The sequence below is a fragment of the Lactuca serriola genome, chromosome 2 (assembly GCF_051521515.1).
Source record: "Lactuca serriola cultivar US96UC23 chromosome 2, Lser_US96UC23_V15, whole genome shotgun sequence".
Classification (NCBI taxonomy): domain Eukaryota; kingdom Viridiplantae; phylum Streptophyta; class Magnoliopsida; order Asterales; family Asteraceae; genus Lactuca; species Lactuca serriola.
In genome coordinates, this window is record NC_136409.1 from 108,443,416 (window position 1) to 108,468,352 (window position 24,937).

Here is a 24,937-nt window from a genome sequence, read left to right on the forward strand (position 1 = left end):
GGAGAGAGTCTTGGGCTCTCAGTGTGATTCTGATCAGGGTATCGGGTATGTATTAGTGGTTCATCCTGGGGGATGTTTGAGGATATCATCAGTGTATCGGGCTTTCCCAACCGGAGGGTGCTAGAGTTAGTTCAGCATGTGTATGTGATTGCAAGAGGAGAACTCGTGGGAGTTTCTCTGAGATTGAAGAATGGGTCTTTCCGTCATCATGGAATGGATAGAGTGGGATTCGGATCGGGGATTCGATGGTTCACGGTTTTCTAGCCCATATGGGTCGGGTGATTGTTGAGATTTGGAGCAGTGATGCATCATGGGTAATTCTCGGTTGTTGAGTGTGATTATCAGAGGGTACAGCCGGTACCCGGCTCGAGACGGTGGTCAGGACACCGTAAGGAAGGAGAAAACGAGTTTCTGGTTCTATGGTTGTGTTTTGAGAAACCTGGTTGGATTAATGCCAGGTGGTGCATGACAGGAGTATTTCTAAGAGTTGTGTTGCCGTAGGCTTCGAGGATGAAGCCTAATTTAAGTGGGGGAGAATTGTAACATCCCGAAATATCAAGAGTAGAGTTGAAGGGCTAAAAGAGTAAATTGGGAAAGAGCGACTCGGCGAGTCCATGGGTGGACTCGGCGAGTAGAGTCGCGACTTGGTCGCGTGTTAAGTAGCCGACTCGGCGAGTCAGTAAGATGGACTCGGCGATTAGGCGCTGAGTGGAGAAAACCCTAATTCTCGGGGTTGAGCCCTATATAAATAACATTATGTTTCCTCCCCAGCCTCCTTATCATCCCTTGAGTTCCAGAAACCCTAATTTCGTGGAGAAACCCCATTGTTGAGCAAATTCGATCGTGGAGAAGTGGTTGTTGAAGAGATCTTAAAGAAGAAGAGACTTGGATCAAAGGGCTTTGCAAGGATTTGGGATAATCTTCTCTTGGAGCTTCCTTTTGAGGTATCATTCCATTGTTTGAGCTGCTATTGTCTAGATTCCTCATTTTGGGGGTGTTAGAGATCATATCTTTTGGTGTTTTGGAGTTTAGAGGTTAGATCTGAGGTTGCTACCTCAGATCTGAAATGGGGAAGGGTTGGAATGCCTGAAAGTCCCTGTGTTTGAGTGTGTAGTGAAGCTACCATGTCCCAAACCCTAGCCCTAAAGTGTAAAAGGCCTAGATCTCTTTGGATTCACGTAAAGTTTGACACTTTACGTGATGGATGGGTTGTAGGAGGCTAGATCTATGTTTTGGATCAATTGCATGGCCTGGAGCGCTTCTGTATGGATTCAGACCGGTGGTACACGGCGAGTCACATGGGTAGACTCGACGAGTTTCTTGAAGATAGGATGGAACTCGACAAGTTGGAAGAACAACTCGGCGAGTTGGATGAAGATGGCCTGGAACTCGGCGAGTTGTATGAACAACTCGGCGAGTTGTATGAACAACTCGGCGAGTAGGTTGAAGATAGCCTTAGACTCGGTGAGTCTGTTCTTGGACTCGGCGAGTCTTGTCGAAGAGTCCCAATATTTTCTAGTTGAGTCGAGAATCGGCGAGTCAAGGGGATGACTCGGTGAGTTGTGGGCGAGTGGACTCAAAGTTGTTGGACTCGACGAGTCTTGGGGTGACTCGGCGAGTTAGGTCGCGGATTGAGGGAAGTTCTGAGTATGAGGACTCGGCGAGTCATCGGGTTGACTCGGCGAGTAGAGTCAGTCAGGGGTTGACTTTGACCTTGTCTTTGACCAAGGGTTGACCAGTGGTTTCCAGGGGCATTTTGGTAATTGTTGGTTATTGTTTTGAGTTCAGAGCCTTGGTGGTTGTCCAGTGGTGGAGATCGTATCAGTGATCGGAGCACCTTGGGTTATCTGTTCAGTCGACAGTATCAAGGTGAGTTATCCTCACTATAACAACAGGGTCTAAGGCACCAAGGCCGGCCCTTTATCGGATTGAGATCCGGGTACTTGTTGTTATGTTATTGCTGTGATATGATTGCATCCTGGTAGTTAGGATGGTATATGTTAGAGACCTGATTGAGATCGGTATCCTGAGAGATAGGGAGATGCTATGCTAGTGACCTGTTAGGTCGGTATCCTGGTTAGGATGATGATATGTTATGTGATCTGTTTGATCTGCTTATTGACTGTGAATTGCTATATGCTTGTATGTATATGTGCACATGGTTGTTTGGACTGGAGTTGGGTTGAGGCGGTTCCTGCGTTGTGTTGTAGGCCAAGATACCCAGGGCGGACCGGTTGTTTCGAAGGCCCAGCGAGCGGTCCGGATAGGCTGTAGGCCCCAAGAGGGCGGACCAGACGTGCCGAGGCTCGAAGAGTGGACCAGGCCGACTGAAGGCCCGGTGCGGGCGGACCAGTCATACTGTAGACTCAGAGAGTGGACCAGGTGGATTGAAGACCCGGGAGCGGGCAGACCAATCACACTGTAGACTCGATGTATGTGGATAGACTTAGAGGGTGGACCAGGTGGACTGTAGGCCGGTGCGGTGGACTAGTCACACAGTAGACCCGAAGTGCATGGTTGTTCAGTGATCAGATATGTTGTGGCATGTTATGCGTGTATGGTATAAGTGGTTGGTATTTTGGGGATATCTCACTAAGCTTTCGGGCTTACAGTTGTGGCTTTATGTTTTTCAGGTTCTTCAGGAGATCGTGGCAAGGCGAAGGCGTGATCGTACCGCTCCTCATGATTTTGTAGTAATGTGATTCTGGGAATACGTTAAACGTTTTGTATTGAAAACCTTTTTGTAAAGATTTAATGGAATCGAGCTGTTTTTGAAAAATTTAAAATTGGTTGTATTTTTCGGTCGTTACAATACCGAGGATCGTAAACAAGGTGTGAATAACCATGTAAATGTGCTTGGTAATCTTAATGTTACTTATCACCTAATCAATGTGCCAGTTAACCACACACGCTCCATTGATCCATGATTAACATCAAGTTACCCTTTTCCACCCTTGTTAGTCCCAAATTAGTGTGTCGGTTAACCACACACGCTCCACTAACGACATAACAAGGTGCAAAGTGCAATTTCATGGAATAGCATCATTTTCACATTTTTCCTAAAGTAACTAATATTGGGACTTTATAAAAGTTTAGTTACTTTATAATATCATTATACTTATTAATGAGGATTAATGTCATATGCTACCCGTTCGGCTAACGACCCTCCACCAGTCAAGGAAGCGGTGGGTGAGATTGGACAACCATTCAATCGCCATTTTATTGGCAATTTCCTTATACCCCACTTATAGACCGGCTTAGTGAATGAGGCCTACTAATGGTAAGACTGACTTGTCTTATACATACATACATACATACATACATACATACATACATATATATATATATATATATATAAGTATTAAACTTTAATATTATAATAGTATAGGGTTGACTTTTAAACTTTTAAAATTCTAGGGTTTGGAATTAAAGTTTCATAAATATGACTCTTTAAATTTCAAAGCTTGAGGGCAGGTTTTGAAACTCTTCAAAACCTCCTGATTTTTAGAATTTATGTAACATAAATGAGACTTTCCAAGTTCCATAACTTGAGGTCAAGTTATGAACTCTTCAAGGCCTTTAAAATTCCATAACTTGAAGAGTTTAAAGTTTCATGAATGAGACTTTTCATATTTCATAACTTGAGGACAAGTTATGAATCTCTTCAAGAAACACTTAGATCAAAATATAAACTAATACAATTATCATATAACTTATCATTTACCAATTTGACCTAATTTAATTCTTATTGCAAGATAATTCTAATCAAACTATACAAATAATCAAATTATCATATAATCAAAACATTATCTTAAAATTTGATAATTGTCTTTTTAATTTTGGATGATGGAAATCATTATCTTATCACAAAAACAATTTTTAATAGTCAAAACAGTTTGTGGTAATGATTCTAATCCAAAACTTGGCCAAAAAACTGAAAAAATCGTCCACTGAACAGTCACCACATCGTGGTAACATTGACCACGCCATGGTCACCAGTCAGATTCCAAAAAAATGATTTTTCTTTTTTTGAAAAATTACCAATGCATCAATATAATAGAAAACAATCCTAGGCTCTGATACCACTGTTGGGTTTTGAGTACTATAACACTCCTATGGTGCACATACAACTCTAGATGCTTTGGATCAAAGTTTTCTCTAATTATACATGCAATTTCATTTTCCAAAGCATACACCCTAGCTAGCATACAATTGGAGATATACAACATAAAACAAAGTTATATGAATACCTATTAATGTAGCTTGTAGTTCTTGGCCTTCAAAATCTTTAGCACCTCAAATGTGATGCCTCTAATGTGTCACAAACACCAAATTCAAGAGGAGGCTTATGAGAGAGAGGCTAGGTAACACCAAATCGGTTATGGCTCTACTTTAGAATGCATGGGGGGGCGATTTTAGTGACTAGGGGGTTGCTTTTATAGTGTGGCAAAGCCTCGGGTTTCTTCCTTGCAAACCCTAATTCACCATGAACCTTCATATTTCTTAGGCCCTTTGGGTTAAACCTTTATGGACTATCATATAGGTTTAGCCTATTCCTAATCAACCATGGATCATTAGCCTAAACTATAAGTATTACTGATTTACCTAATCAGTCCCCGTAAATTTAATCAGTCTCTTTTGATCACTAAATTAATTCCAAATTAGTTCTTGATCAATACTAATTAAATAATATAATTTCTCAATTAATATATTATACTTATAATATATTAAAAAATCACAAATAACCTCTTTCTCAAAAGTCCATCCTATCAAATTGCTCCGGTGAAGGCAACCCAAAAGGACCATGCTACTATCGGGTCAAGTACATACCAATTATAGTTATGGGCTTAGACACCTAATCCAACAAGCATGTGGGGTGGATTATATATGGGTCATTGTTGTTAGATTTAACATGGGTGCTCATTTCATTCCGAGTGCCGAGAGTATATTAGTCGAGAAGTTAGCTGACATTTACATTCGGGAGGTGGTGGTTCGGCATGGGGTGCCATTTTTGGTGGTTTCGGATCGACTGTTCGTTTCACCTCCAGTTTTCGAGAAAGTTTCATGAAGAGTAGGGTACTCAGCTGCATTTTATTACAACATACCACCCCCAGACCGATGGACAAAATGAGTAGATAATTCAAACGCTCGAAGATATGATTAGGGTGTCTGTGCTAGATTTTGGTGAAAGTTGGGATACTTATCTTCCACTGGCCAAGTTCTTCTACAAAAACAGTTATCATGCCAGTATTGATGGACCACCTTTCAAGATGTTGTATGGAAGGAAGTGTAGGACCCCGGTTTGTTCGGGCAAGGTTGGGCATCGGGTCATGGGGAGTACTGAAGTAGTGCTCAAGACCACCAAGTTGATACAATAGGTGCATAACTGGTTGTGGATCACATAAAGTTGACATAAGAGTTATGTTGACTGACGTCGTTATGATCTCAAGTTCCTCCATACCGATTAGAGTTTCCTGATGAGCTCAGTTAGATGCATAACCCTTTCCATGTCTCTCAGTTGCGGAAGTGTTTAGCCGATGATTCTACAATGATTCCTTTGGACAACATTCAAGTTGATGAGCTCCTAAATTATGTAGAAAGACTGATTACAATTCTCGAAAGAAACACAAAGATTATGTGCAACAAAATGGTGAACTAGGTAAACGTGCGGTGGCAACATCGGAGGGGTTCTAAGTAGATGTGGGAGACAGAGGACGAGATGAAAGAGTATTACCCCAAGTTATTTTCGGAGACGGATTTGAGGACGAAGTCTGATTCTAGTGGGGGAGAGTTGTAACAACTAAATCCCTAGGTACTTTATATTATTTTCAATTTTGGCATTTTTAGGTTTGACACGGCATGGTGGTGAGGTGCCACGACGTGTCACGACTAGCTTAGTCCATGTATTTCACTTAAGCTGCAACGGTGTGGCAGTTGGCAATTGTCAAACCCTATTTTCCAAGTTTTGCTCCCTATTTAAAGGAGTGGAGAGGCTAGGGTTTGCTCACACTCAAACTCCATCGGCCTCTTTGTGATATGAGAAACCCAAAATTCCTTCCTCTCTTATTTTGAGCCCGTTTGGTGTACGTTAGCCATTGAAGGAAGAAAGAAGAAGAAGTTAGCTAAGATTCAACAAGATAGTCCTCATCTTTTGTGTTGGCACTCTTCTGGACCTTTTGTAAGTGTCCAAGACTCGATTTTTATTATGATAGGTTGCTAGATCTTATGTTTTGTCCCTAAATATTCATGTTTTTTGGGTTGGAGTGATGGGATCTCATAAAGCTTGCAACTTTATGAATATATGGGACATTTGACATGATTGTTGGTTTGGATCTGGTTTCTAGTTGGGTTTTGAGCCATACATGAGATTTCCATCGAAAAATCCTTATTTTTGACTCATTATGGATTCAAGACATGCATGTATATAAATCACCAAATTTTGTGTTGGTATCGATAATAGAATCTGATCTCGAGTAAATGAACTATGGACTTTTTCAGAATAAGTGCTTAATAGGGGAAGTCATGTCTTATTTAGCCTATTTGAAACCTAGGGTTTGAGATTTTAACCTTTTGGGTGGTCTTAACGGATAAAGTTGGAAACTTTATCTTATAGAACTGTTTTCAGACCAGATACGAGCTTTGGAGCTCTTAGGATCGAAGAAAGCAACTTAACCCATTAAGTTGTTAAGAACCCAGTGCCCACGATGTGGATATAGGTCTTCACGGCGTGGCGGTGGGGAAAATCACGACGCACTGTTACTGGAGGCCCACGACGTGGCGGCTAACAAAAGTCAACATTGACCGTTGACATTGACCGTTGACTTTTGGCTTGGGTTGAGTTTTGGTCAGTCACCTAGTTTGGAGGAAGAGCTAAGGGTTTATCTGGTTTGACTAATTAGGTTGTGCATAGTGTCACACCCCCGGCCAAGGCGGCGGAATACGCCGGGCTGTGCGACTTAGTTCATGGATCCCAAGCAAATTGAATATACATCACAAGTTATAACAATAACAACATAGCAGTTACACTCAAATTTAAAGTTCAAATACAAGTTTCATACATATATTAATAGGTTCATAAATTCACCTTAACAAGTAGGTCGACATAACAAAAACTAAATAAGACTAGATTGCCTGAAAATCCATGAACAAATCTTCTGTTAAACGCTGGTTTACTGATCTCCTGAGAATACATGTGATTTGAGGGTCAACACAAAGGTTGGTGAGAGTTACAGGTTTTCTGCTAACCGCAGTAATGATACTTTATAAGTCTAGAAAGTATTTCTTTTGTGGTTAAAACCATGTTTGATAAAGAGTTAAATCACAAATATATCTATACTTGGAATATTTGTTAAAGAGATAAATCATAAGTATATCCATACTTTAAATGCTTGATAAATAGATAAACCATAGGTAAATCCATACTTGAAATGCTTGGTAAAGAGTTAAACCATAAGTAAATTCATACTTAAAATGCTTGATAAAGAGTTAAACCATAAGTAAACCCATACTTAAAATGCTTGATAAAGAGTTAAACCATAAGTAAACCCATACTTAAAATGCTTGATAAAGAGTTAAACCATAAGTAAACCCATACTTAAAATGCTTGATAAAGAGTTAAACCATAAGTAAACCCATACTTAAAATGCTTGATAAAGAGTTAAACCACAAGTAAATCCATACTTAAAATGCTTGATACACAGAGAAACCGAATCCGTGGTTTCTAGTTAAAGAGTCTGGTTAATGCCTATAGTGAGTCCTATAACCGAGCTATGTGACCAGTTATAATCCTTGCACAACGCTTCATTAGACGTCGTAGTTATACCAAAGATAAATATTCACCCGCTTCGATTGATCAGTCGAGGTTGTAGCTAGCAACCGCAGGTGGGGGTGTCAACCCGTATAGATCTATACATATGTATCTCGCTCCGAGGATTAACGGTTATAGTTAAATGGGAATACTAAGTGGTTAAACTTAGGTAATGAATACTGTCTCACTATAGAAGCCATTAACTAGGTTATACGGTAAAGTTTCACTATAAAAGCTGAATAAGTTCGATAAATCCGTAAAAATGTATGTCACTCGCTTAAATAGATAAAATGTTTCCTCACATGGATGAATGATTTCCAAGATATAATTGTTATAATTTGTACATATATAACTAATAAATATGTTTGTACATGCTTGATGTAAGTAAAATAAGTTATGCACATGACTAAATATTTTTAAACGCATGTATATTGTAAAGAAATCGGTTTATAATACATTATTTTGACAATAATAAGTATTAAAACTAGATATATTTATTTATATGCGTATTCCATAACCGATATATATATTTAGCATGTTTATAAACATATTTCATAACCGGAAAATATATTTATATATATTTCACATGTATTCCCCCCCAAAATAATAAAACACAAAAAGGGGCCGTAACACTCACCCTTGAAGCGTGAATGAGTCTCGAGGGTGAAATTTGTTGCGAAGGTCGTTTTGTGACGGTCCATGCTCTTAAAACGAATCACCGGTTCTATTTAATTTTACCTAATAACCAAGAGGGTAGTTTTGATATTAATTAGTAGGTATGGAGTGGTTTTTTATTAAAACAATTAAATTCTAGGGTTTAATCTTGCTAAAAGTTTTCAACAAGGGACTGATCTCGTAAATTATTTCAAAAACAGGGGCTGAAAGTGCATATTCTCAGCCTAAGTTACAGTTTTGTACCCATCTTGCTAAAAATTTCGAGGAAAGGGGCTGTTCCTGATTATTTTAATGACAGTTTAGGAGTTTGGATTCAGTTTGTAAGGAAATTACATGGGAGGAGTCATTCTATTTATTTTGAATTCAAGTTTGGAAGACGGGGGTCTGACTGGTAACTTGATACATCTTCAGGGTCTATTTTTAAACGAACTGAATAAAAGTTTACACAGTGTCGTCTTCTTTCTCTCGCTACAGGTACATGAACTGGAACGAGACCCGCTCGTTGGGTCTCTTAGTTCTCGGCTGTATGCTCGACAGTGGGTCATGGGAACGAAATGGCGAGGATGGAGATGACTTACCGGAGGCATCCTGGCGGAGATGGCGTCGAAGGATGGCGGCGGTGGCAGTGAGCGGGGATGTAGGTGAGTGGCGGAGCTCCGGCGGCCTCTTCCCGCCTTGTTTTAGCTTCCGTTTGACGGGAAAGATGATTTGGAGAGATATGGGAGGCTGGCACTTATCAGCAGCTGCAGGTGAGCGGTGGCAGCAAGTGGGATGGGTGGCTGTCGACTGTAGATCCAACTACTTTGTTCTCTTGCTGCTCCGACGAGTTCGACAAGGGGGTCAAAAGGAAGCAGCAGCTGACGACGGCGGTGCTTCATAGTAACGGAGACGTGATGGCGGTTGGTTGATTGCGGTGGCAGCCTCCTGCTGCCTCCGTTTCTCCTGCTGTTTTGCGAGAATGGGTGAGAGGGAAGCAAACCGATGGATTTAAGGGCGTTTTGGGGTTTTCTCCGATCAACAGAACATAAAAGAGTGGGGATAGAGGTGGTGGTGCCTCTCGGTGGTCACCACAGCAACACCACTCTCGGTGGTGTTTGTTTTGTGGTGGTGAAACAAAGGAAAACGAGACATCATACGGTGGAGGCAGTGGTTGGTGTTTACTATGGTGGTCTTATGGTTGCAATTCACGTATCTTATGAAATTTGGAAAATGAAGTTGAATGGATGGCGCTCGACCTTTAGTTGGTGATGTTTATTCTTTTATCAATTTAAGCTGACAAATGTTTGGTCCAGAGGAAAGCAATTTCCTACACATCCTAATGAAGAAGAGGTTTGACTTCTTATAAAGTCCAAAAAGAGAGAGACGTCAATAGTAATAAGCTGATTATTTTGATATTCTTCTTCTTTTTTTTTTTTTACCAAAAGCAAATATCTCATTAAGTCTTAAAAACGGATCTCGATTCGTGAGTCCAATTCTCGACGTCATGAAAATTTTCCGATAGCACCGATTGATATATTTTAATTCAAGGATTCTAAAAACCCGAACCGATATATTTTTCGAGTTGTAGAACTTCGGGAATTTGCGTTTAAAATTTCGCGTCTAATTGGTCTGAAACGTCCGATTTTTCTGACTTTTACAGATATTTGTACTATAATATGTGTTGAAGTTCGATCAATCGAGAAACGAAAAGGTTTGCGGTGACCTGACCGTTTACAGATTCAACCCTAAATTTTCGGGATGTCACATTACCTCCCCGTTAAAGGAATTTCGTCCCGAAATTATCTCGTTCCTACAACTATTTCGTTCCACTAGTGGAGGTATCACCATTGAACAGTTGTAGGTACTTGTGTTTCATTTGGTCTTCACGTTCCCTACTAACTCCAGCTCTCTATGGGAGTTTCATTGGACTTTTACTATAGGTGTGTGGCCTTTAACCTTTCCTTGATCTGAACGATCTTCTGCGTGATTTCCTGAGTGACCTCGAGGCCAATACATAAAGTATCTCCAACATGCCTTCTAGCCAGTTGGATATCTCCAACTTTTGACTAGCATGGCGGAAAGCGACATTTGCATCCACATGTTGTTATATTTTTTTATGTATATAATGTATGTGGTATTTTGGGGAAGCTCACTAAGCTTTGTGCTTACAGTTTATGATTATGGTTTTAGGTACTTCTGGTACAAAATGGAAGGGCCTGACGTGATGGCAAAACACCCCCTTTATGTTTATGCACTTATGCTTACTGTTACTCTGGTGTTTCGGATAATTTATATCATGATTATATCTAAGACATATGATGTATGGAATTAATGAATTTAAAAAATGAAATTTTTTATCACTATTTTAGGGATGTTACATCTAATTAATCCAAAGCTAATTTCCAAGTAAGTCTGATTAATTCTTAATTAATTACTAACTATTTCTAATTAATATATTAATCATATAATATATTAACAAACCATTTTATCTCTCTCTTAATATTAAACCTGTCTTTTTTCTAGTTATGAGGGCAACCCAAATGGACTTAATTTTATTCACTAAGATTATATTAATTTAGTTAAGACCTTAGACACTTTAATCCAACAATCTCCCACTTGGATAAGTCGTCAACTACAATTGCAAGTATAGTCTTTGAATAACCAGTAAATAGTGATTTCCAAAGCCACTGTCAAACTCTGATTAACTTAGACGTTAGCCCTAATATAAGTGATCATCTATTCCTATATTCTTCAAGATATCATATGGAAACGAGACATGGATATGAATCAATCTCATGGTCCAAGATTCTATTTCTCGACTTCCTGATTTATGATAACGTCATTAGACTACAAGACTACAAATTAAACACATCAACTTAGTCGAGGTTGGGCCCAACACTATAATACCACCATCAAATCACCGAGGGGCCTAAAGATATCGCTTTTTTCTTAACAGGCAAAAGAATGAATAAAATTTGAATATATAATCATAAACTTTACTCATCATGTCATACATGAAATTACATTTTATGACATCCAGTTACGGATGCGTTGATGCAAAACCAATGCATAACAAACTTGCAAAGTATAACTTATATATCTCTATTTTTAAGAACAGAAGATATTATCATCTTAAACTTACTCGTGATAGAATCCATGAAGTTATATCTAAGAACAAGTTTAACCAATACTCAAAATCCCTATTTCTAAGTACTCATGAATATTGCATCAATCCCCATGAAATATTCTATCACCATGTAGAATCTACAAATATTCCACGACAGTCTTAAATCAATACTTACTCCCAAAAGTATGAGCGATTGTGGTATTTCGAATAAATTAATATTCAGGAAGTAAAACATGCAAAGTGAAACACAAAAATAAACAATTGAAAATGGTAGTCAAACTCATAAATAACTCTCCAGTATTTAATCACCAAAAACAATTACAATTTATTACTATTACGTTTTTTTAGAACTATCAACTAACAACTAAAACTAAATATCTTCTCTTAATCCAATGCTCTCAGCAAGTTCAAAGTGCTTGATATTCTTTATGTAACACCGTAAATTTCAAAATAATTTTTCTCAATTTATAAAAGCATTTCCCATTAACTTTTCATAAAAACATCAAGTTTAGATCTCAATTCACATTATACAAAATCCCAAGATCACAAGTATAACAAAATCCCATGCGTGTGTACGGATCAAGCCGGCGCCTTCCCACGGTCATCGCTAGTACCTGAAACAACAACACTAACACTGTAAGCACGAAGCTTAGTGAGTTCCCCAAAATACCACACATAAAACACATATTAGCTACTCGAGGCTATAACTCTATGGGTCTGTGCACCCAAACTCTGTGAACCCTCAGGTTCTAACTCTAGGAACCTTCCGGTTCCAACTCTGTAGACATGCACAGCATAATCACATAGAAATAATGCAGTACAACATATAGCATACATAACATACAATACTCTGTCACATAACTCTGGTTACCTACTCAAGGTAAAGTATAGTGAGAAGACTCACCTCGCGTATCTCGATGACTCACAAATCCTGAAATCCCTCGTGCCCGATCCTCCGAGCTATAATCCTCCTATAACATCATATGTCTCTAATTAACACTTTTTATCTCTAAGGTTGACTATCCCTAAGAAGTCAACATAGGTCAACTCTGGTCAACGGTCAACTTTGACCGGACTCGGCGAGTGCACAAGGGCAACTCGGCGAGTCTAGACGTTTTCACCAACTCTCTAGGATTCCCTTCTTACACGTCGAGTACTCCCCCTGACTCGACGAGTTCCACCTGGAAGAATCGCGGGGCCACCCCGACTCAACTCGCCGAGTCTCAAGAACAACTCAGCGAGTCCCAGCTCGACTCATTCCACTTGACCACCCTTCCCTAACTCGCCCTGACTCACTGAGTCAACCCATGACTCGACTGGACCAATCACTGGCCGAACCCAGGCAATCTTCAAGCTACTCGTCGAGTCTGCTCATCTGACTCGGTGAGTTCATGCCATGCAATCACTCAAAATCGCTCCTAAGGTCAGATCTGTTCCATCAATTCATAGATCTGGCCTTCCTAGACTGATTCACCACGTAAAGCCCCAAACTTGGTGTACATACAACCTCTAAATGTCCATATATGAAGAATTATCAACAAATATCACCACTCAAGGTCATAACCTCCATTGTTCTTCATAAAGCTTAATGAATGAGGCTCTCTGGACCTCTTTGGATCCAGATCCAAAGCCTCATCACTAGCAAGGGACTATTTGGCCATCAAATCAACCCAACAAAGGCCACAAGAAACCCTAAATCCAAATATACTTCACAAAACAGAAGATGAGCCGAAATCATACCTTTAGATCGAAGATCTAAGCTTTAAATCCACAGAATAGCAACCTCCTTTGCCTCCTCTTGGCTAGAACCTCCTTCTTCTTTGCTAAACAACACACAATGGTCAAGAATTGCTTCCTTTCTCCCTCAAATCGCTAAAGCACTCTAGGGTTTCACTCTATGGACTGTTGGGTACAAATGACGGCCATAAGGCCCTTTAAATAGGTCCCAAACCCGAGAAATTAGGGTTTCATTAAACAGAGCGGACTCGCCGAGTCCATATCCTGGACTCGCCGAGTCCATATCCTGGACTCGCCGAGTCCAGGCGAATCCCGCGTCCAGAATCGCGTCCCTACTCGGCGAGTCTGAGCTCCAACTCGCCGAGTCCCCTCTCAAAACACCAAAATCATAAACAATAAAGATACCTGGAAATCCAGGCTGTTACACTTTAACCCTTTTGTGAGAGGATTAACATGATTATTCTCTTATGATACATGATTCACCACAACCTTGCCCTCTTCAACTTGATGTTGGAGATAATGATATTTTCTTTTGATGTGCATTGATCTTCCATGATCATTTGGTTCTTTTGTCAAAGCAACCGCACCCTCGTTATCGCAGAAAATCTTCATGGGCTCCTAGATTGATGGAAAAATTCCACGGTCTCCAATGAAACTCTTTAACCAATTTCCTTCCTTTGCCACCTTGCTTGTTGTGAACTTTTCAATAGGAATACCCATCCAGATTGCGAAAAACTATTATCTCGATCCGTTTGAAAGTTGACATCACTATAACCACTCACTTTAAGTTCATATTTGTTGTTGAAAACTAGGATCATATCTTTGGTTTTTTGCAAGTACTTAAGTATGTTTTTCACTGCTATCCAATGAGTTGCGCTATGATTTCCCAGATATATGCTAACCATGCTTAAAGCATTAACCACATCAGGGCGAGTACAAGTCACAACATACATGATCGATCCTATAGCCAAAGCATATGGGACTCGACTCATTGCATCTATTTCCTTATCATTATAGGGACATTGAGCCTTGCTCAACTTGAAATTATGATGCATGGTTAAATCCCTTTTCTTGGAATTTTCCACATTAAACCGTTTCAATGTTTTATCCAAGTAGGTACTATGGCTAAGTCCTAACAAATGTTATTTGTCTATCCCTTTAAATCCTTATTCCAAGAATGTACGTTGCCTCACTTAGCTCCTTTATAGTGAAACATTTTCTAAGCCAAGAGTTCACTTCTTGAAAAGTTGGAGCATTGTTTCCTATAAGGAGTATGCCATCAACATAAAAAATAGAAATTTAGCTACACTCCCACTAGCTTTGACATACACACATTACTCATCCTCACTTCTAGAAAATCCAAACTCTTTGACGTTTTCATGGAAGCAAAGATTCCAGCTGCGAGAGGCTTGTTTAAGTCCATCAGAACTATCCATTAGTTTGTTTTGTTCAATGAAAATTAAAGAAATCTAGAGCTGGAGCGAGTTAGATTTATTCTAAAAGAAGCGCCAATTAAAGGAAATCAAAATTACAAACAGGAAATCAGGTAGGGCATACCTCGGTTTAGTTGAACATTTGAACCTAATGTGAACTAATCTTTTGTTGATCTGAAGTGAAGTGGCCTTTCCATCGAAATACCAATTGATTGCTAATTCAATAATTGTAAATAATAATTATGGGGCTGAGTTCTCTCTCAAGCATTTCATCAAACATGTAATATGCATCATAAACTCATCGTAGAAGATGACACTTTTGTATATGGTTTCTTCACCCAAACAACTTTTCATAGAATTCAATCTAAAAGCAAAAAGACAGAAAAAGAATGTAAGCCATTGAAAAACACCCTTTAAAACCCTAAATAAAAACAATATAAGAAAATGGTTGACCTGGACTTTGATAGAGTGGCGCAGTAGAGTGTGAGAATTGGAATCAAACCTGCAAACCGCAATATGTTCCTAACCAAAATCCGACGAAGGTGAAAGGTGAACTCCATCATTGTTAACTGATTCTTTATCTCGAATTGAAATCATAATCAAGATACGGAGAAGATGCAGAGGAAGATAAAGACAATCGAGTGTCGTTATCGATCTATAATGTCGGCGATGTCGAAGAACTCCTAGGCTGATGGTGGCCACAACTTCAAAATTAAGATACAGAGGCAATGCAGGAAGTGACTGGGAGTAGCGAAAGAAAAACGCATGTTATGATACTCTCAGAAGCCGATGACAATGCAATCTCAAGCCACAGCTTCAAAGTTGAAGCCAGCTAGTCCAAAGTTAATGGACGATGAAATTTGAAAAAGCCACATAATAAGGGACAAAAACTATAAATTTCGGACTATTGTGGCTAAATTCCTAACCACCTAAAGTTTCCTGTTCTTAATGGATGGTGAAATTTGAAAAAACCACATAATAAGGGACAAAAACTATAAGTTTCGGAAATTCTTGTGGACAAATTCTTAACCACCTAACGTGTTCCCTAACTTCTTATGCTTTAATATGTATATATTAAATATTAGAGAAATTAAGGGGGGCGTTTGGGATTCATTTTCAATGTGAAAAGTCATTTTTGTAAAAGGATTTTTTGTAAAAGATTTTTTTATAAGATGTTTAAAAAGTGTTTCGGATTCCTTTTGCTTTTCCAGCCTCAAAAGTTCAAAAAGACATAAAAAGTCACGGATGTGTGACTTTTGCGAATGTCAGTTTTTGTGTTTTGGTAAAAGTTGTTTTTAAAAGTACTTTACCGCTTACCAAACAGCTTTTGGATTTTTCTAATTTTTTGGAAAAGTTAAAACAACTTTTGGACTTTTCTAAAAGCACCGCCTAAATTGTTTCCTACATTTTATGCCTATAAATATTCTTACCCACTAATATTATTATAAGTGTCACAATTCCATATTTTTTTAACTATCTCATTTAGAATATATTTGGAATATATCAAATCAAATTAAATTGAATGTTGGAATGATGACACGTGTCATAATATTAATGGATAGGAATATTTGTAGATATAATATTAATGGATAGGAATATTTGTAGATATAAAAAGTACGAGACAATTTAATTTCTATAAATATCAATACATACATTTACGAGGGAAAAAGATGACACAAGTTGATCGTGCTAATTTTTCTATTGAATATATTGCAAAACCCTTTTAGTATCTGGTGACATCTACATTGCTAACATGGTTCCATGTGTCTATTAGTTATGGTGCTCGGCTACACCGATACTAGTATACATGTGCTCAAGAATTAATTAAAGTACAATTAATATTAGGACACAAAAAAAAGTTGAAGCTAATACTATTCTGTTTTTGTTTATGCGTATGAAAATCAGTATAGATTGTATTTAAGCAATAAATAAATACATTGGCTGGTAATAAAAAAAATTCTTTTTCTCCATGGAAACACTCATCAGTTCACATTGACATATTTCATATAACAACGAACAAGAGTTTCGAACAAGGACAACAAAAAAATTGTCAAACTTTTGTTCTACAGAAAACGTATTTGCGTCAGTTAATATATAGTCTCAAGAAGTTGAATATTATATAGAAAACTTAGGGTGCGTTTAGTTACGGAAAAATGAGCCGTTTTCCGGAAATATTTTCCAAGAAAAATGAGAATTTTGAAAACACGTTTAGTTCGTATATTTTTCTAAATTTTTCACGGAAAATAAAAAAATTTCGTTTTCTAAAATTACAAAGAAGTTGGAAATTTTTGGAAAACTAATAATCATTCTTTTCCACGTTTTTCTAATTCCAAAATTTTTCTAAAATATAAACATATACCCACTCCCACCTCATCCATTTCTACCTACCCCACCTTAACACCCCTCACCCACACACACACACATACACTCGCACACAAAGACACACACACCAACCCACACACACACACAAACATATCCACCCCCACACACACACTCACCCACAAACACACATACATACCTACACATACATACACCCACCCATAAACACACACACATACATACCCACCAACACACCCACACACACACAAATACACTCACACACATACCCACCCACACTCCCACAAACACACAAACCCACACCTACCCCACCCCACCCTCACAGACACACACACACCCACACACATACAAATCCACACCTACCCCCACCCCCACCCTCACAGACACACACCCATACACAAACTCACACCTACCACCACAAACACACACTCGCACCCCCACCCACCCAACACCACCACCACAATCACCGACCTACCATCACCATCACCACCACCACCACTAACCCATCACTAGCACCACCACCACCGCTGCCTCCGCCATCACACAATTGCCGCCGCCACCACCATCGTCTGTCATCACCACCACCGCCGCCGACCCGCTACCGTCACCACCCCCACACACATCCTACCACCGTTACCGTTTTCTAAAAATGAAAACCGATAAAAAAATACACATCTAAACACGTTTTTTAATTTTCTAAAACTTAAAATAAAAAATGAATAAGTTTAACTAAACGCGTTTTCTAAATTTTTCAATGAAAAATGAAAACGGAAAACGAAAATCAAAAAGGGAAAACAAAAAATGGAAAATGAAAATTGGTTTTCCGTAACTAAACGCAACCTTAAGTTGCATTTAGTTACGGAAAAGCAGTTTTCATTTTCTGTTTTTTGTTTTCCCTTTTCAGTTTTCGTTTTCCGTTTTCGGTTTTCATTGGAAAATTTAGAAAACGCGTTTAGTTAAAATTTATTCATTTTTCATTTTCAGTTTTAGAAAATTAGAAAACGTGTTTAGATGTGTATTTTTCTATCGGTTTTCATTTTTAGAAAACAGTAGCGGTGGTAGGGTGGGTGTGGGGACGATGGTGGTGGGGGGGTAGTGGCAGGGGGCAGTGGTGGCAGCGGGGTGGCGGCGGCAGTGGTGGTGGTGGCAGTGGCACCGGGGTGGCGGCGGTGGTGGTGATGACAAGTGGTGGTTGTGGCGGCGGCAATTATGGCAGTGGTGGTGATGGCAGCGGTGATGGTGCTGGTGATGGTGGTGATGGTGATGATGATGGTAGGTTGGTGATTGTGGTAGTGGTGTTGTGTGTGGGTGTGGGGTGGGGGTGGGTGTGAGTTTGTGGGTGTGTGGGAGTTGGTGTGTGTGTTTGTGGGTGGGGGTGTATGTGTTTGTGGAGGTGGGTGTGTGTGTGTGTGTATGTGTTTGTGGGTGTGGGTGTGTGTGTGTGTTTGTGGGGTAGGGGTGGGCTTGAGAGTGAGTGTGGGTAGGTAAGGGTGTGGTGGGTTGGAGGTGTTAAGGTGAGGGTAGGTAAAGGTGGATGGAGTGGGAGTGGGTGTTTATATTTTAGAAAAATTTTGGAATTAAAAAAATGTGGAAAACAATGATTATCAGTTTTCCAAAAATTTCCAACTTCTTTGTAATTTTAGAAAACGGAAAATTTTCATTTTCCGTGAAAAATTTAGAAAAATAGACGAACTAAACGCGTTTTCAAAATTCTCATTTTTCTTGGAAAAATTTTCCGGAAAACAGCCCATTTTTCCACAACGCACCCTTAATGTTTCTGGAATGAATTAATTATTTTTATTCGGGTTAACCCGAACCCGAAATAAATCATATAAAATACACAAAACCATACACTATATGTATATCAGGTTTTTCAGGTTAAACCATTTTGACTTTCTGATCCTCTTAAAACCAACCCTATTTGTCTTATTGAGTTTCAGATTGGATCAGCTTAGTTAGGTCCGGGCATTTTTGACACCCATATTTGTACCATACTAACCAATTTTAGTCTGTAAATAATCGTTTTTTAAATGAAAAAAAAAAACTAAGACGGGAAATGTAAAGGCTTTTCTAAATTTTAGTCTGTAAATAATTGCTTTTTAAATAAATAAAATTCATCAGATAAAAGACTGAAAATGTAAAGGCTTTTCTAAAATTTGCCGGTTTTAAAATACAGCACAACCAAACAAACACTACACAAGATGCTGCACACTACACAATTGCAAACCTTTTAACAACTACTCATCAAGATAATAATAACAATTCAATAAACAAGAGAAAAAAAAACACCAACAATTTATCTTATCAATACACTTGATATAGCAAGTAACTTTCTGGTGTCACAACAAAAGAAGGTCAAAACTTGACCTAATAGGTAAAAGTAGCACAAAAAATCACAAATACATCGGATTTTATTTCCCCTTATGATAAGAGCATGATTTTTAGGTTGATTACCAGACCTCAGGGCGAAGTTCACCGGTTGCAGGAGGCATCCATCTTCCAGAGTTATAAACACTCTCACCAACTTTCCACCCTGGCACATCTTTCATTATCCTCGCCTCTTCTTCTAAATATTTCCTCCATTCTTTCACAAATCTAAATCACAAACCAATCAAAATCAATTTTTAACCAAAAACAACAACAACAAAAGAGATGACCATTTCTGCTTTGATTACCTTTCATCCTCTTCTGCCTGTAGCATTGGCAAAATTGCCCTTCGGGCAGCATACTTTTCCTCCTTTATTGCCCTAAATGAATCAAAAGGATGCAATTTATATAATGATTGTAGTAGCTATTAATTTTCATCATACCAAAATAACATGTCCCCAAACGATTCCATACAATAACTTTGGAATTTGCAATTTCTTGTAATGGCATTTGAGATATGATCTGCTTGGAGACTACTAGGATTCAAAAACAAGAACACGTGATTTCAATTCCTCAAGACTCAGAAGTTACAATGATTTCTTGTTACAAAAAAAAAAAAAAAAAAAAAAAAAAAAAAAAAAAAAAAAAAAAAAAATTGCAATTCTTAGTATTTGTCATATGCAATCATCATTTTTTCTGGTAAATAACCAGATATTCATATCGATCTTTGAATGTGAACACCAAGAAAAGATGAAAGGTAGCTCTGTAAGTAATAAGCATCGTCTCTTGTATTATCTATCCAATTTCTAAACCTAGAAATGATCCAACTACAGTTCTGAAATTCGTAACAGATCCGATACAATTTTAGTTTTCGATCATCAATTAGAATACTACCTACCTTTAATCACAGTTTAATTAGCTACTAGATTCTTGAAAATAAGAACAAGGGTTTTGTCGAAATCGAGATACTTACCTACGGATTTTGTTGCCCTTGCCGACCTGATACATACCCCAAGAGAAAATGCCGAAAGTAGTGAGGAATATGGCGACGGCGCTGGGTCCTTTGGACGGGATCCTCCGTGCGTACCTGACCGGCGCAAAACCGCCGGGAGGAGGACCGTCTTGGAGAAGTGGCATGTCTTTGACGCTCGCCATGCCTGGCTTGTTCCTTATGAAGGCCTCTGTCATCGTTCTTTGCTCACAGATTTGCCCTCTCTTTCTGCAAACTTTTGCCAAAATACACGAACCTGTTGAAGTGGAGATTGGAAAGAGAGAGGAGAAGTAGAAGTTTTCGGTTTTGACATGGAGGTACATGGAGGACGCGTCTAACTTGCGCACATGTTAACGCTAGCCTCGCTAACCTGCGCATCTAAGTTTTGTGGAACAATTTAACAAGGGTATTGCTAAAAAAATAATTGGAAATAGACTTACCATCATAATTAATTTTTCAGTTTGTTTACATCTCAACTGACACGGCGAGTTTGGTCAACCTGGAAGGTTGACTTTGACCAGGACGTTGACTTTGACCAGAGGTAAAATGGTCATTTTACCTTAAGAATAGTTATCAGTTTTTGACTAAGTGTCCTTATGGAATTTATAGCTGGAGAGTCATCGGAGCAGCAGACAGGGATTTCTCACCCAGATTTTCAGCAGTCAATCATACGATGTGAGTTTTTCCTCCAGTAGGAACACGTCTAAGGCACCAATACCGACCCGTTTATGTAGTTGCAGTATGCCGAGGTAAGCCCGATGCGGGGGTTAGCCCGATGCAGTTTATATGTTTCCGGACTTCGATCTGATGTCGGGGCGGTCCCGAGAAGTAGTTATGTATGCTTGATGTCTATGTGATTCATGCATGTTTATGTTATGTGTTATATGTTTTGGACTCCGGTCCGATGTCAGGCAAGCCCGATGCAATATATGTGATTATGTTATATATTTATGTTTATGTTATGTTCAGTTTACATCGGAATTCAGTCCGACGCCGGGTGGGGCCCGATGCAGTGGGTGGGGCCCAAGTTATTTCGGACTTCAGTCCGATGCCGGGTGGGGCCCGATGCAGTAGGCAGGGCTCAATTTATGCCGGACTTCGATTTGATGCCGGGAGGAGCCCGATGCAGTGGGCAAGGCCCAATATGTGTTATGTGTTATTGTATGGTATGTGGTAGTTTGGGGGGAGCTCACTAAGCTTCGTGCTTACAGTTTTCAGTTTTGGTTTCAGGTACTTCCGGTAGCAAGGGGGAGAGCTCAGGGTGATCGCATGACACACACCACAGTATTCAGCCTGGGATTGTTTTAGGCTCTGATATTTTATCATTTGTTTTTGATACAACATTTTATATGATATTTTGAGACACATGACACTTGATTTCTTATTAATTATGGATGATTATAGTTTTTATAATATTTTTCAAACGAAATTTTTGGGTCGTATTTGTAACATCCAAAAATTTACGCCAAATTTAAACTTTTCCAATCATAATTAAAAATCAAATAGTATTTTTTTACAAAATGTTTTCAAATCATTATTCATCAGAGTGTCCCAATAACTAGATCAAAAGGATGAGGAGCAGTACGGTCACGCCTTCGCCTTGCCATGATCTCCGGAAGTACCTCAAATAATAAACTGAAAATTGTAAGCCCGAGGGCTTAGTGAGCTACCCCCAAAATACCAATACCACACTGATAATACCATGTCAGTAACAGACAATCAATAACATGCATACTAGGTCATCGGCCTGACTGGACCGCCCTGCAGGGCCTACAGTCTATCTGATCCTATCCCGAGCCTTCGGCATGACTGGTCCGCCACGTGGGCCTACAGTCTCCTCGCACTGCTCATAGGGTATGTTGGCCTTCATCACAAATCAGGACCGCCTCAACCCAACCAACAAGCAATAACCATGTGCGTATAACAATCATATACTGGTATATACAAACATCAAACATATCTATCTCACTAATCATCAAACATAGAAATCTCTCGTAACTAGAGCACCGACCTAGCAGGTCACTAACATACCAATACCTACGAATCATAAGAGCAAAACATACTGTCTATCCTGATTCCGATCTAACAGATCATAACCACATGTAGCATACCATAATAATAACAACTAAAGGGTCGGCCTTGGTGTCGTAGACCCTATCGATATAGTGAGGATAACTCACCTTGTAGATGTCGACTCGGTAGATGAACTCCAACTCTAAGATCACTGTCAACAACTCCACCACCTATTACCATTATATAATCATACCCATAAGTTCTCAACCTTTCAAGTTACCCCATAAGTCAACTAATCAACCCCTGGTCAAAGTCAAAGTCATCAGTCAAGGTCAACAGTCCATGTTGACCCTAACTCGCCGAGTACCCTCAGCTACTTGTCGAGTTCCTTGATGTACTCGCCCACTAGCAGAGTCACGGAGTGACTTGTTGAGTTCCTTCGGTTTACGATCGAACTCTAAGGCCACTCGTCGAGTTTCTTTCTTGCATCTCGACGGTTACACACACATACATGAATTGAGGAAACCTCAACCGACTCGCCGAGTTGTTCATACAACTCGTCGAGTTATATGGCAATCTTCATCGGACTCGCCGAGTTGTTCATCCAACTCGTTGGGTCTAGGCCTATCTTCATATGACTAGCCGAGTCGACCGTGCGACTCGCTGAGTTCCTTCAGTCCTTAAGCCATACAGACCCCCCTTTAAGCCATGTAGTGCTCCAAATCACATATCCAGGCTTCTAAGGCCTGCTTTGCAAACTTTACGTGCATGCATGTTTAAAAAGGCTCCTAATGTCAAATCCAAGTTCACAATGAGGGTTTCATACTCAAGGAGGCTTCATACATGACTAAACTCGGAGCTTTATGACTCTAGAACTTAAGAAGGGTCCAGATCTGAAGTTACAACTTCAGATCTGGCTCATATCCCACACTATCTTCTCAATCAAACCATAAAAACCCTAAATCTCAACCAAATGAGGTCTAGAAGGAAAATGAAGTAAAGGTGACGACTTGATACCTCCAAATGATGTTAACTGAGGTAGATTTCTGATTCCCACGCCCTCCTTGCTTCTAGCCTCTTGCCCTCCAAGCTCTTCTTTTCCAAAAACCTCCTTCCTAAAGCCCAAGTCACACAAGGATGAAGCACCACACGAATTAGGGTTTCTAAGCTCTCAAAGGACTGTAAAGAGGCCAAAGGAGGCTTATGCTTCCTTAAATAGGGTGCAAAACCCCGGGATATAGGGTTTATTTTGCCAACTCCTACTCGTCGAGTTTCCTCATGGACTCGACGAGTAGGCCACTAAACATGCGATCCCACCCCGCTGCTACGCGACGAGTAGGGCAACCAACTCGTCGAGTAGATCTTAAAACCAAATAAATTTTCATTCAAATCAATACCTGCGAATCGGGGCGTTACAATTCTCCCCCACTTGAACTAGACTTCGCACTCGAAGTCCGCTGGAGTAAACAATGTCGGGTAATGGTCGCGCATCTCCGCCTCCGGCTTCCATGTCCACTCAGATCCCTTCTGATGTTCCTACTGCACCTTTACCAAAGGTATTTCTTTGTTCCGTAAAATCTTCTTCTTCCTCTCCAAGATGGCCACAGGCCTCTCCACGTAATTCAAGTGCTCATCGACCTGAATATCATCCAACGATACTACTGCCTCCTCGTCCATAATGCACTTTCGCAATTGCGAAACATGGAACGTGCTATGAATTCGGCTGAGCTCCTCTGGTAACTCTAGCCTATAAGCCACTTTGCCAACCCTGGCAATGATCCTGAATGACCCAATATAATGGGGAACCAATTTTCCCCTCTTCCTAAAGCGGATCATACCCTTCCAGGGTGAGACCTTCAGAAGTACCATGCTACCCACCTGAAACTCCAAACCTGATCGGCGTCTATCAGCGTAACTCTTTTGCCGACTATGAGCGGTCTGCAGCCACTGTCTGGTCTGCTGGATCTTTTCGGTAGTCTGCAAGACTACCTCCGTCCGACCCATCACTTTGTGTCCAACCTCACCCTAAAAAACTGGGGTTCTACATCTCCGACCATATAATAGCTTAAAAGTTAGGGCGCCAATACTGGAATTATAGTTGTTGTTGTAGGCGAACTCTACAAGCGGTAGGTGGGAATCCCAACTCCCACCGAAGTCAATGACGCATGCCCTCATCATATATTTGAGGGTCTGAATGGTTCGCTCACTCTGTCCATCGGTCTGCAGATGGAATATTGTACTAAAGTGCAGCCGTGTACCCAGTTCCTCGTGGAACTTCTGCCAAAAATAGGAAGTAAACCTGACATCTCGATCGGAAACAATGGAGACTGGAACCCCATGGCGAGAGACAATCTCGTTGACGTACATGTCAGCCAATTTCTCAGTCGACGAACTCTCCCGTATGGCCAAGAAATGGGCACTCTTGGTCAACCGATCCACGATGACCCAGATAGTTGATGGGTTTTATACAA

General features: G+C 39.8%; 1 protein-coding gene and 1 long non-coding RNA gene across 2 annotated transcripts; both read right to left on the minus strand.

Annotated features, from left to right (window-relative positions):
• Nucleotides 1–6,997: 6,997 nt before the first annotated feature.
• On the minus strand, nt 6,998–9,783 carry LOC145086615 (uncharacterized). Its single transcript, XR_013700515.1, has 3 exons — nt 9,061–9,783; nt 8,445–8,545; nt 6,998–7,180 (listed from the first exon to the last, which is right to left on the minus strand). It is a non-coding gene; the product is annotated as an uncharacterized LOC145086615 (long non-coding RNA).
• A 9,556-nt stretch (nt 9,784–19,339) lies between these two features.
• On the minus strand, nt 19,340–20,791 carry LOC145086616 (NADH dehydrogenase [ubiquinone] 1 alpha subcomplex subunit 13-B-like). The gene is made up of 3 exons (XM_079024433.1): nt 20,436–20,791; nt 19,771–19,842; nt 19,340–19,690 (listed from the first exon to the last, which is right to left on the minus strand). Exons 1-3 carry the CDS (start codon nt 20,774–20,776, stop codon nt 19,546–19,548), a joined length of 558 nt encoding a protein of 185 aa, XP_078880559.1. The 5' UTR covers nt 20,777–20,791; the 3' UTR covers nt 19,340–19,545.
• Nucleotides 20,792–24,937: the final 4,146 nt, after the last annotated feature.